At 41.4% G+C, this 12,668-nt stretch overlaps 1 protein-coding gene across 1 annotated transcript; it reads left to right on the top strand.

The window, feature by feature from the left end:
• The first annotated feature begins 1,170 nt into the window (after window positions 1-1,170).
• On the top strand, window positions 1,171-11,919 carry LOC114604310 (uncharacterized). The gene is made up of 7 exons (XM_028744335.2): window positions 1,171-1,323; window positions 4,570-4,821; window positions 7,119-7,178; window positions 8,992-9,129; window positions 9,720-9,866; window positions 10,799-10,859; window positions 11,629-11,919. Exons 2-7 carry the CDS (start codon window positions 4,657-4,659, stop codon window positions 11,730-11,732), a joined length of 675 nt encoding a protein of 224 aa, XP_028600168.2. The 5' UTR covers window positions 1,171-1,323; window positions 4,570-4,656; the 3' UTR covers window positions 11,733-11,919.
• Window positions 11,920-12,668: the final 749 nt, after the last annotated feature.

Raw genomic sequence — 12,668 nt, 5'->3', positions numbered from 1 at the left:
TGGTTGCCTTTTGCTCTTTTGGGGGGTGGGTGGGTTCGTAGGGGTTTTTTCTCTGTTTGGCCATAAGGGCAGAAGTACACAATTGTGTTATTTTGCCCCTCTAGCAGGGCCTCTAATTGGCCCATTTTATCTTGACTTTCTGGTGGCCAGAGAATTCCTTAATAGCCAGCCGACAAGTGGGGACGGTGGGTGGGGCAAAGGTCTGCAACCGCCACCCACCTGAGAAGGGTGAGCGGCCATTATAATCTCTCTCCTCCCCTCCCCCCAGCCCACCCTTTCATTTAAATCCATGCAAAATAGCACTTGGCTATTTCTGGTTGATTTTGAACAGACAAATTGACTGAGACAGAAACAGTTAAGAAAACCTCTCTCCTGGTTCATCTTGACCCATAAGGCATGCACATGAGTAACGTAACTGTTTACTGAAGAAATCTCTCAGGTAACAGAGATAAACAGGCTCTTCTCTCTTTACCAATTATATTTATATGGCCCATCCAGTATATCTGAAGGAGCATCTCCACCCCCATCATTCTACCCGGACACTGAGGTCCAGTGCCAAGGGCCTTCTGGCGGTTCCTTCACTGCGAGAAGTCAAGTTACAGGGAACTAGGCAGAGGGCTTCTCGGTAGTGGCGCCCTCCCTGTGGAACACCCTCCCACCAGATGTCAAAGAGAATAACAACTACCAGACTTTTAGAAGACATTGGAAGGCAGCCCTGTTTAGGGAAGCTTTTAATGTTTGATGCATTACAGTATTTTAATATTTCGTTGGAAGCCGCCCAGAGTGGCTGGGGAAACCCAGCCAGATGGGTGGGGTATAAATAAATAATTGTTATTATTATTATTATTATCCATCCCATCTCACTTTCATTTATCTTCTATAGATAGAGATGAGGCTGAAATATGAAGCAAAGGGGTGTGGCTATGGTAACCCAGGTCTATATAAACTGACACAAAATTGTAAGATTATAAGAATTTACTATCCAGCAAGGTAGTGTGCTTAACAACACACACAGAGAGAGGTTAAAAGCAATCTTTGGGGAACTTCCCAAGTGCCCTCCATCAACCTAGGTTGTTTGAGAAGCCAGTACTTCCACAGGGCGGCACATGAGGAGTTAAAACATGCAGCGGGGAGGCAACAAGGAAGGTTGTCACCTGCAGAGGGTTGGGCTGGTTGAGACAACAGAGGGGTGGGGCAGGCTGCAGTGAGAACTGCATGGGGCTTTCAAGACAGAGCCAGCCCCTGGGTGACTCATCCCCACCCCAGCGCACCTGTCTAGGGGTCTCTCATAAAGAGGAAGAGGAAGAGGTAAAGCTGGCTGAGGTAAGTAAGTGCCTTTCTCTTCTACTCTGGGATTGCGTATGTTTTGCTTTCCTTCCTCTGTGGTTGCCCTGAGGTGCAAACTGCTCAAGTCTCCTCTTTCTCCAACTTCCTCTTCATTGCCCGAGGGAGGGAGGGAGGGAGCTGAGGTTAGGCAGCCAGGTACTTTCCAAAGAGAGCAAACGAGTTGAATTCCGCTTTGATAAATTGCCCTTCCTGTGCAGCTGAAATTGAAGTGCTCCTTCCCTCTTCTCATCTGCTTCTCCTGCATGAAGTGTTTAAAGTCCACTGACTTTCCCCCTCCTTTTGCAATCACACACAGAACTTTCTTAGATTATTCCACTTCCCATGTTCCATAACAAATAATTCTGCGGCTGTAGATTCTGAAATATCTAAACACTTTAAAAACAAAAAAACAGAAGGATTGTTCACAAACTTAGCTTTTGATGGTGGTGGTGGGGACTTTCTGTAAGAGAGATCAGCAATAACAGTGTCTCCTATTATGCAACACACAATTCATCCTTCGAGTGTGGAGCTGCCCTTTCTCTTGGCAAGTTTCACATCCCAGTGCCAAAACAAGTCTTGTGGCAACTTGGATGGATATATTATGGTCCAAGCTTTTGCAGACCTGAGTCCACTTTATCAGATGCATGTTCTCCTAAATTGGCAGGAATAGGTATAATTTTTATATACTTGCTTGGCGGAGGAGGGAAAACTGTAAGACAGGTTAAAATGGGAAATGAAATGGCAAAAAATACACACTATGACAAGATTAATGCTGGAAACATACATAAAATGGTTAGATACAAAGCAGTCCTTATGACAAGTTAGTTGTGCCATAATGTTTGCTTTAATTGACACTTGAAGGAGAATAAAAGCCCCTTATTTCAATTCAAGCCACATGTGGGGAAATTGGTCTTCTTCGTCAATTAAAAAAGGTAAAGGTACCCCTGCCCGTACGGGCCAGTCGTGACCGAATCTAGGGTTGTGCGCCCATCTCACTCAAGAGGCTGGGGGCCAGCGCTGTCCGGAGACACTTCCGGGTCACGTGGCCAGCTTGACGAAGCTGCTCTGGCGAGCCAGCACGCCGTTTACCTTCCCGCTATAAAGCGGTACCTATTTATCTACTTGCACTTAAGAGTGCTTTTGAACTGCTAGGTGGGCAGGAGCTGGGACCGAAAGACGGGAGCTCACCCCGCCGCAGGGATTCAAACCGCCGACCATACGATCAGCAAGTCCTAGGCACTGAGGTTTTACCCACAGCGCCACCCGTGTCCCGTCAATTAGGTAATACTTAAGGTGCCAGAAGGCTCTTGTGTTTCCTGCAACAGACTAACAGATATTTCCATTGCCAGTAGCTCACTTGTATGGGGCAGGAGCAGGAAGAGAAGTACAGCTGCTTTGCTTTCCTTAGATCAAGGACTATTCCTCAAAATTGATAATGGCACCCCACTTCCCAGAGTGGCAATGGTGCCCTTAGGACAAGACTTTATCTAACTGCACCACTGCTGCGTGGTGAGAAGTGGTTGGTGCAAGGAAAAAATAGGTATGTGAATGGAGAATTCCTGGATGCCAAGATAAAGTTTAGGGCAAATACTCTTTGGTAAGAGAACCCCAGCAGATTTAAAATAACAAAATATGCTGCTAGGTAAAACGTGGAAATATAGGCTGTTAAAAGGTAAAGGTACCCCTGCTCGTACAGGCCAGTCTTGCCAGACTCTAGGGTTGTGCGCTCATCTCACTCTATAGGCTGGGAGCCAGCGCTGTCCGCAGACACTTCCGGGTCACGTGGCCAGTGTGACAAGCTGCATCTGGCGAGCCAGCGCAGCACACGGAACGCCGTTTACCTTCCCGCTGGTAAGCAGTCCCTATTTATCTACTTGCATCCGGGGGTGCTTTCGAACTGCTAGGTTGGCAGGCGCTGGGACCGAACGACGGGAGCGCACCCTGCCGCGGGGATTCAAACCACCGACCAAGCGATCGGCAAGTCCTAGACGCTGAGGTTTTACCCACAGCGCCACCCGCATCCCACATAGGCTGTTAAACCTTTAAAATAGGAGTTTGGGGGTTCTAAAATGCCCTTCTTCTCCTAGCATAGAAAACGACCACATGTTTGGTAAGTTAAAATGGTTTACTTACAAACTCTCCAAAGGTCAGATTCATGTGCTTTTCCGTACAGCATTCAGAAAAGGTTGCACAGGCAGTAAAACTTGGCTTAGTTGCAGTGGTGAAAGTTCCTAAATTATTGATATGTGAATATAAGTGTCTTGTAAGAGCCATGTGGTTGATCGGGACCAGCGCAAGCTCTTCACATGGTGTGCTTCTTAAGTATGCTACAAGGAAACAAAAGTTTGATTAACTAGTCACTTCCAAGATGAGCTAAGCCCTCCATGCATTAATTAGACTTAAGCATGTCGGTTATATGAGATTGGTTATCCCACAAAAAAGTATCAAGGATACGGCTACAGTGTCTGGGTTTGTTGGGACAGGAGAGCTCTGGAGGGTGCCCTCATAATATTTAGCTTATTTACAAAGCTAAAAGCAAAGCAGAAATGAAGGCAAACAGGTGCTCTTTCATAGCATTATCCATTATCTTACATCGAATCTCCCAAGAGAGTCTGTACTTCAAGATTCTTCAGCCAACTCACAGTGCTCTCTGACCTTTCAGCTGCAAATCTGTTTCCAGCCATTCTCTAGAGCAAAACTGTGGTGGAAGGCTCAAACACAGCAAGCACAGAACTATTTCTTCTTGACAGTCCTGTATATGCAGATTCTCTCATTTTTGAAAGCTCTAATGTACGTATTTTCCTGGTGATATCTATTGCATATAATGGAAGTCTGAAGATAAGGAAGAAATCTGTATTATTTGGAATTTTGTTTGCTTGTGTCTTTTGTTATTTGGAAACAGGGTACAAATGAACTATTTGAATTTTGCATCAGTATATTTTAAACCTGAAAGTTCCATGTTTTCTATATTGATATCAAATATAGGGATCTCCTAAAGATATAAAGATGTCTTTGTTTTTTTAAAAATGCCACCATCCCAGCCCATTTAAGTTTTTGTTTATGTTTTCTAATTACATATTTACTGGATAAAGATATCCAGCTCTCTCCATATGCAGAGAATCCAAAGCTTAATGCGTCTGGATATTGGAAGATTGTCCATACTATTAATGGAATGGCATGTGAACAATTTGTCAGATGATGCTTGTTGAAGTGCTTATGAGTTTTCTTGCATCTTCTGTTCAGGAAAAGCCACAAGGGCAGCCTTCTCTGGAACAACCTCCGTGCTTCTTCCCAGTTTGAACAGACGTGGCACTTGGTGGATTAGCTGAAATGGATCGCTACAGATATTTCATCTTCAATCAGAAAAGTATGGTTCTGTTGGGGCTCCTCCAGATAGCTTGTGCTACAGTTTGTATCATCGGTGGATTAATCGATGGTGCTTTCAGAAGGGATTCGGCACTGAGCAAATCTAGGATACCCATCTGGGCTGGAGTGGTAAGCTATATAGATTCTACCCCCCTCACACACACCCTTTTTATTAACAATGTATAAACTATAAAGCTATAAAATCAAACTTCAATTGAAATGCCTGCTGCAATAAAAAAAAGTATTCTGTAGATGTTGGAAGTACAGCAAGGAGGGTTGTACAATTTGGTATAATACAGGGAATTTGTTCACTGTTCTAGAGAACTTGTGGTTCTATATTCCACAAGCCAGCAGTTCTCCCCGCTCTGCTAGACAGTGTGGTGGGGCTTTGCCCAGCTGCTGGGAGACCCCTGTTGCTGAGAAGAAGCCCTTAAAGAGTCCCACCCCCATTGCAGGGGTGACAGCAGGGCATTTCGTCTCAGGTGCTGAAACACCTTGGGCCATCCCTGAGTGCTGGCCTAGTTGTTTTGTGGTAAGAGCCTAGAGCAGGCTTCCTCAACCTCGGCCCTCCAGATGTTTTGAGACTACAGTTCCCATCATCCCCGACCACTGGCTAGGGATCATGGGAGTTGTAGGCCAAAAAACATCTGGAGGGCTGAGGTTGAGGAAGCCTGGCCTAGAGGGCAAGCGTGACTGCAGCTGCCTTTGATATCTGACTTGCATCTCCTTAATTTGGAAGTGGGGGAGCTGAGGATCAGGCTCACAGAAGGAATGCTCTGGACTGGTCTGGGTGAGAGAGGAATGAGGACTTTTCTTTCTCCTGGGAAACATAGGAGAATTTAATGTTTTTAGGAGGTAAATTAACTGGAAGGGGGAATTGATTTATGGTGTTTGCACTTCATATGGCTTGTGGTCTTAAGCTAGTTGCTTATCTCCATCTTCTCCAGCGCTCCATTTCCAGCTGCGGCCAGTCAAATGCCAATGGGAAGTTTTTTTTCTGTTTATGTATTTAAACTATTTCCCACCTGTTCTTCAATGCCAAGGCAATCCCTAAGCAGGTTACATTAAAACCAACAGAAATCCAAATCAACAGTGTAGTAAAGGTAAAGGGACCCCTGACCATTAGATCCAGTCGTGGCCGACTCTGGGGTTGCAACGCTCATCTCACTTTATTGGCCGAGGGAGCCAGCGTACAGCTTCCGGGTCATGTGGCCAGCATGTAGTAGATGCCTCCAAAAGTCTGGGCAAATAAGTGATTCTTCACCTGGGGCTGAAAACTCAAATTGTGAGTTAGAAGAAATTCCATAATTGTGGGGCTGATAACAAGAAGTCTTACATTTTTGCCTGCAGGAACTTACGAGGGGGACATGTTTGTTTTCTACATTTGATATTCAGAAATATATTGCTTTTGAACATGGAGATTTCATTTAGCTAGTGAAGTTGAAAGGAGGGGGCACCCATAGGTGAAGCTGGTGTTTTGAGTGGGTGGGGCTAATTGGGAGAGTGGATGATACTTGTAGGACCTCTGCTTTACTTCAGGAGGGGAGAATAGGACTGAGAAAAGTGAATGATTTCTGGGAGAAAATTGCACTGCAGAAGCTGAACTGTTCTGATTCTACTAGCTGACTGTAGTAATTACAAACACTATTTTGGGGTGGTACATGGGAGCTGTGGTGGTGATGCTACAAGCAAGAAGCAGCTGGGACTGTTAGTAGTGACTTCGAATAATTTAGTGGCATCATTTTACTATGGTACAATCACTTTGCTGTAAGAATTATTTTACTTTTTCTTTTCTTGGGTCCCAAGCTAATGTTAGAAATGCAATGGGTGAAAGTATGATTTACACTTTGAAAGGTGCACATCTAATATTCCTCCTTTGTGTGTTTCACATACCCAACTCCTTGCCCTTCTAGCATGGCGGGCTAGTGATCTGATAGCCGTCAATTACTTTACTATCCTTATGTGTCAATCACATTTTCACCTGTATAAGAAAAAGCATCTGGTGAAATTGACCAAGAATCTTGAGCCCACATTTAACAGCCAGCTGAACAATTACATTCCCTTTCTGGTGTCAAAATGACCTTCTCTGAAATCGTGCCTAAAGGAAAGATGTTTACTTATTATGGAATAAACCACGTTCAGCCTTTGTGCTTCATAGATCTGCTGGTTGTTGATCGGGAGCTGGTGTCTTAGAAACCACTTGCCAACCAGTGTATTTATTTATATTTATACACTGCTTAACTACAATCATATCTAAGTGGTTTACAAGGATGTAACAAAAAAGTAAAAATCAGTTAAAACTCTAAAATAAAACCTCTAGTTTGTCTTAATCTTCCTGAAGTTAATGTTTTTTCACTTCTTTTTATATGCTAAAGTTGGGCATCCCCCCCCCCCCAGCTTAATCCCCTTTACCTTTTGTTTTGTAGTTTATGGCTATTCCTGGAATTATGGCTTTGTTTTCTTCACTGAGAAAGAATCCTGTTTTGGTATGTTTCTATTGTATTTTGTTTAAAGTGGATGGGGACAAATCATACAGCTGACTGTCTATAAGTAATAAATACATACACCTTTTATTTACATAACTTTTACTTCACGTCTGAGGAGTAGATGGGGCTCATCAACGTGGGAAGGTAGCCCATCTAGGAGAAGGAAAACTCTGATCCTAAATGTCTGCTGCTTTGCAGGGTATATTTGGGGGGGGGAGGCTAAAGAATAAACCCTACAAAAATCTGGAGTGGAGTCCCTAAGATGGTTCGATGGCACCTTGTATGCCTCCTTCCAGCAACTCCTGCAGCCAAGCTGGTACCAAACATATTGCTCTACTTTTCTTTGGGACCACATCAACAAGGCCGAGATGGAGGTTCTCATCATATGGGTAGCCCAGGACCCCCATACACACTGCCCAGGCTTGCACCCCTGGGAGGTCACTTTGGTGCTGCACAGTGGTTTGACTTCACCCCCCGAAGGCACACTCCATTGTCCCTCGAGACAGATGGATGCCAACAAAAAGCAACAACAAACTTTAATCTCTGCCCTGAAGTGTTTGGAGATATACATCATAGGCAACAATTAAAGTGATCATACATGTATGATTTTGGGGTTTAGAGTTTAAAATCCACAACAGATTAAAGGTCTCAAGGAGGACCACTTTAACAGCAGTTCAAAATTTCTTCAGTCTGTCTCTAAATTCATCAGTCATTCTCTCTGTGTTGCTCTAAATGGCTGGATTGCAGTAACACATTACAGTTGAAAGGTAAGAATATACATGTTTTAGAAAACACGGCACAAATTTTATCTATACATATGTAAAATTATTATTTATGTTAAAGGGGAGGGAATAAAATTCCTAACCACCTTTTCCACCTTTGGCCTTCAATACACTTTACATAGCAAGCACAATGGTTGTTTTTGGGCATGTTTTTAAACACCTATAATTGGAGTTCCCAGACATGGATTAAAAGATCCATGCACATCATCCATACTTTGAGCATCAACTGACCTTGGGTGATGAGTCCAATGGCAGAAGTAGAAATGGGTCTTAGTTAAGCCTAAAACCTGCTGGGAAAACACGGCAGCTGACCATCTTTTTTCTGCTGCAACTGGTCACCATCACCTTCTCAAATCTAGACTAGATGGTAATGTCAAATTGTGTGATTTTGTGTGATTCCTGGAGGGGTCCTTTGCTCACTCAGAAGCGGAACAGACCAGACCAGCAGCTGGGTCAGCCAATCTCTTTCTAATGAATGCAGCACAACATTCCCCACTTAACTTATTCTGATCCACTATGCTGCTTTCCTAGAAAATCTGAATGGTTTCTACCTAGCTGGTTTCTTGGCTGCCTTGGTAACATCCCTTCTGTTGATTGCCCAAATCCACAGATATCTTTGCTCAGTACTTTTTGTTCAAATGTATTCTTTCTGGCAGCTTTATTGCTTCTAAGAAAGTCCCATACATTTAAGTGGATCTTGCTTCCAAGAAGGCATGTGTGGGAATAGGCTTACAACATCAAACACCTGCACACACTCCCTAAAAACACAGGATGAAATATAATACAGTTAAGTATGTTGATTTCCATTTGCAGTATTTAATTAGGAAAGGAAAGGTTTGATTTTCACTGATTCATACCCACATTTCAGAAATTGTATTGTGAATGCATGTTTCCCCCAAAGACACTCTGGAAAATAAATTACTGTAGTGTACAAAGATTGCATAAGAGGCATATGTGGAGCTATTTTTCATCCTTTGACTTGAAGCCCAAATTTAACTCTGGTCTTCTCTATCCCCATACCTTTCGTACAGGTGAATGCAATGATAATTGCTTCTGTATTTTCCTGCTTCGTCACGCTACTTGTAATCATCTATACGTCTATAACATTAGAGTATGGTGAAAAATATGAAGAGTTTGACGATGTGTCCTCTTATCATCACCCAGCCGTTGTAAGTATCAAACTATCCAGTTTCTGCCCTTTTGAATACATTGCACACAGTTTAGGAGTGACAGAGTAACTAGCACACCCAAAGGCCTGTCACTCACATCAGTTTGGGGCAGAAGATGGTGCAAGAAAATCTCTGTGTGTGTTTCTTTACTGAACAAGGTCCAGGCCAGCACAGCAGAGGCAAAATCATTGGATGGCTCAACCACCCCCTTCTTGGTCCTGAAATGCCTTTTGTGGCAGGTATTGTTTGGAGTTCCATAGTAAAGGATGCCTCCTACTGGCACAGACACTGGGGGCAGATCAGGGTTTGGTCTGCCTTTTATATATTACTTTCATTTTATCCACCCAATTTGAGGATATTAATTGACACCATCAGTTTGTATACATGTATAGATCATATATGTGGTTGCTCAACTATTTATCAGTTACTATTTATTGTTGTTTTTCACTTGTCATTCCTTTTCAAGTAAAATAATTAAAATACAAAAAAAGAGAATTTCCAGGTGCTTTAAAAACAATACCCACACCACTCCTAGGGTTGAATTGCATTTTTTGGATAAAGGGTGTGTGTGCTCATTTTCTGTGTTGCAGGCATTTGTGCTTGGTAAACTTGTAGAAGGAGCCAACATCACACTTCTGATTACATCGCTTTTCAGTGCTTTTATTGTGCTGATTATTGCTTATTTGAGTTGCCGAAGTCTTCCATGTTGTTCATGCTATGACAGTGTCACTGGACTTGTAAGTAGCAACATTGCCATTAAATATGGTGGGTTTACTTGTTTTGTACTGGGAAGGAATGCCTTTTGGGATTCTGTAAAAACATTTATGGACAGTTTGATATGAAGTTGCCATATTTCCTTAACTCCCCCTCCCCTTCAACTAGTTAAGCCCAAAATGCCCACAAAACTAATTTTTTGAATTGTCATTTGGAAACAAATGATTTGTGGACACACTGTATACACTAAACAGCTATGAACCTCATCAGTGCTTTGATGGTAAATAACTGGCATCCTTATATAAGCTTCTGTGCACTTCCTAAGGAGTGGGGTATAAATTGTATATAACTGCCCCTTCTGCATGTTTTTCTTGACAGGTGTGTGCATAAAATGTTTTTTACTAGGTTCACAGTTCTATGGGTGGTATTCAGCTAAGTTTGATTCAGAGTAGATCCTTTGAAATTAATGAATATGACTAAATAAGTTCCATTAATTTCAGTCAGTGTACCCTGAGTGAAAACTACCCCTTGTGTTTAAGGTTTGCCAATTATGTAGCATTTACCACTTCTAAGGATGACCTCTCATTGTTTGATAACTGCCATATTTATGCATCTCTTAGATAGATATGTTTGTTCAGCTTATTATCAGGGTTATTGAATGTGAATGGTTTGAAATAAATCTCTTAATTATGATAATGGTAGCTGCAAAAATTTAAGAAATACTTTTGTAAAGGAAAATACAGTAAACTGTGGTGGGCATTATATGATGAATAGCTTCTTTTTCTTGAACTGCAGAACTTTTTACTTTTAGTCTTGTTCATTATTATACCATTACAATTACTTTTGGTTAACCAAATTACAAAATGAAACTGTGTTTGTCTCGAAGACTGCACATTCTAAGATCAGTGCTATTCTCAGGTGAACCTATTAAGCAATCTCATGTTCTCATTTTTAGGAACGGCTAGAATCTAATGAAGACCAGCTACAAATTGCAGAATTAGTTTGCATTCCATCCGGTATGTAGGTGTTCTCATTGTTTTACTTAAAAATTAATTTTGGATTTACTAAATATGTAAGTCAAATAATGAATATGTAAGGAAGATATTTGGGCTATATAAATATTATTTAAAATCATAATAATTAAAAGCCATTTCCATAAAAGCAATCTAACTACAATTACAAAAACTAGGCAGTAGTGGTTAAAAATAAAATCCAGCACATTACTTTACTGCTGGTTTTAGTTTAATTTGTTCTTATTAATATTGAACTGTAAAACCCAACATAGCTCTTTTAATCAATAGTGGGTTAGAACAGAAAAAATTAAAAGACAATAAAGAAACCCTGCTAATATTCCTAGGGAGGAAGACAGAAAAATCTGTGTCATTGGTGCCCACAATAATAGATATTGATGGTGGACCAAGGCCAGGCCTCTGAAGCCTGGGCAGATTTCTGAGAGCGTAGGCTGTCCTTCAAATAAAGCCCTACATTGTCTAGGGCTAGGTCAAAACCAGTCAAAACCAGTCCTTTAAATGGGGCCCAGAAACGAATTGGCAGATAATGCAATTGGTAAAATATGGGTATTATGTGTTCCCAATGCCTGATCCCTGCAAGAATCTGGGCAGCTACCTTCTGCACCAGTGGAAGTTTCTAAACCATTTTCAAAGGCAGCCCCATGTATAACCCGTGTATTACAACAGTCTAGTCTGCATGTAACCAGCACACGTAATCAAGCAAAGTTTGCTTTCTGCAGCTACATATGCTCACTGTGTGTGTTTTCTATTCTAGGTCAAGTGGATACAATTTTTAACTCTCCTGTAAAACTTTCAGATTTAGATATGGAAGCTGATGATGATATGCCCAAACCACCTCCGTATATCAGGATGACTTAAATATAAATTCTAGGAGAATAAGTGTTTTTAAAAGCTCTTTATAACTTAAGAATGTTACTGAGACATTTGTACAATTCTTAAAAGTTAAGAAATGACTGACCACTCTGAAGAGATCCTCAGAATTTCAAGACTGGTGACCTATTTTCTGTACAGTTAATAAACTTAATTCTATTTTCATAAATTTTAATTTAGCCCCATGGTGTTTATTTGACTCCTGCTGTGTAACAGAATCTTCAATAATAAGAAGCATCCTTTGAACCAGAAAAATTGTCATGGGAAAATGAGTCTTCCAAATGCAAATTTGCTTGTTCAAATGGGAATGGTGTGCAGAAATCGTAAGATTCCGTGTGATAACTGATTTCACTGCTAGCACAGAAAGCAAAGAGTGGGCCGATAAATACTGTGAATATTAGCCAATGCAATCTACTCCAATGATTTCACCAATGCCCCCTGTTAGAATTTATGGATTGTGTTTTGTATGGAATTAGTATTTCATTAAAGAGGCATCACCTTTCTTATCATATCCTCCATCTGGCCTAAACTAAAGAAATCAATTTGAACATATCCAATCTTGCCCATTGGTCCTCTTCCACAGATTCATTTTTTAAAGACAAATGCACATATAACTCCAGAAATAAAACACTTTTTAAATAGCCCTAGGTGTAGCTGCCTGAGGCAAGCAAGAATCTTTCAGGACATGGAAGCTTCACAACACTCATAACAATGTGAATGTTTCTAACTGACAGGCAATTACAGTGGGGGGAAAATGAGACAAAAGCAGAATTTTACTTGCTAGTATTTATTAGTTTAAGACAGTGGCACATACTTGTGGTAATTTAAATAAATCTTTCCTTTTGCTTTTAGAAAGAACAATTGACATTTTGTAGGTAAAGCATTATTAAATGGGGAAGCATTCTGGATCAACAACACTCTGTT

This window comes from Podarcis muralis, chromosome 9 (assembly GCF_964188315.1).
Source record: "Podarcis muralis chromosome 9, rPodMur119.hap1.1, whole genome shotgun sequence".
Classification (NCBI taxonomy): domain Eukaryota; kingdom Metazoa; phylum Chordata; class Lepidosauria; order Squamata; family Lacertidae; genus Podarcis; species Podarcis muralis.
The sequence above is the reverse complement of the archived record's forward strand: the minus strand, read 5'-3'. Positions and strand labels throughout refer to the sequence as shown.

Excerpts from the sequence above, each read along its gene's own strand:
- LOC114604310 (XM_028744335.2), top strand. The coding sequence starts at position 4,657 with ATGGATCGCTACAGATATTTCATCTTCAATCAGAAAAGTATGGTTCTG. Across the intron at positions 4,822-7,118 it reads TACCCATCTGGGCTGGAGTG|TTTATGGCTATTCCTGGAAT; the intron begins GTAAGCTATATA and ends TTTGTTTTGTAG. Across the intron at positions 9,130-9,719 it reads CTTATCATCACCCAGCCGTT|GCATTTGTGCTTGGTAAACT; the intron begins GTAAGTATCAAA and ends TCTGTGTTGCAG.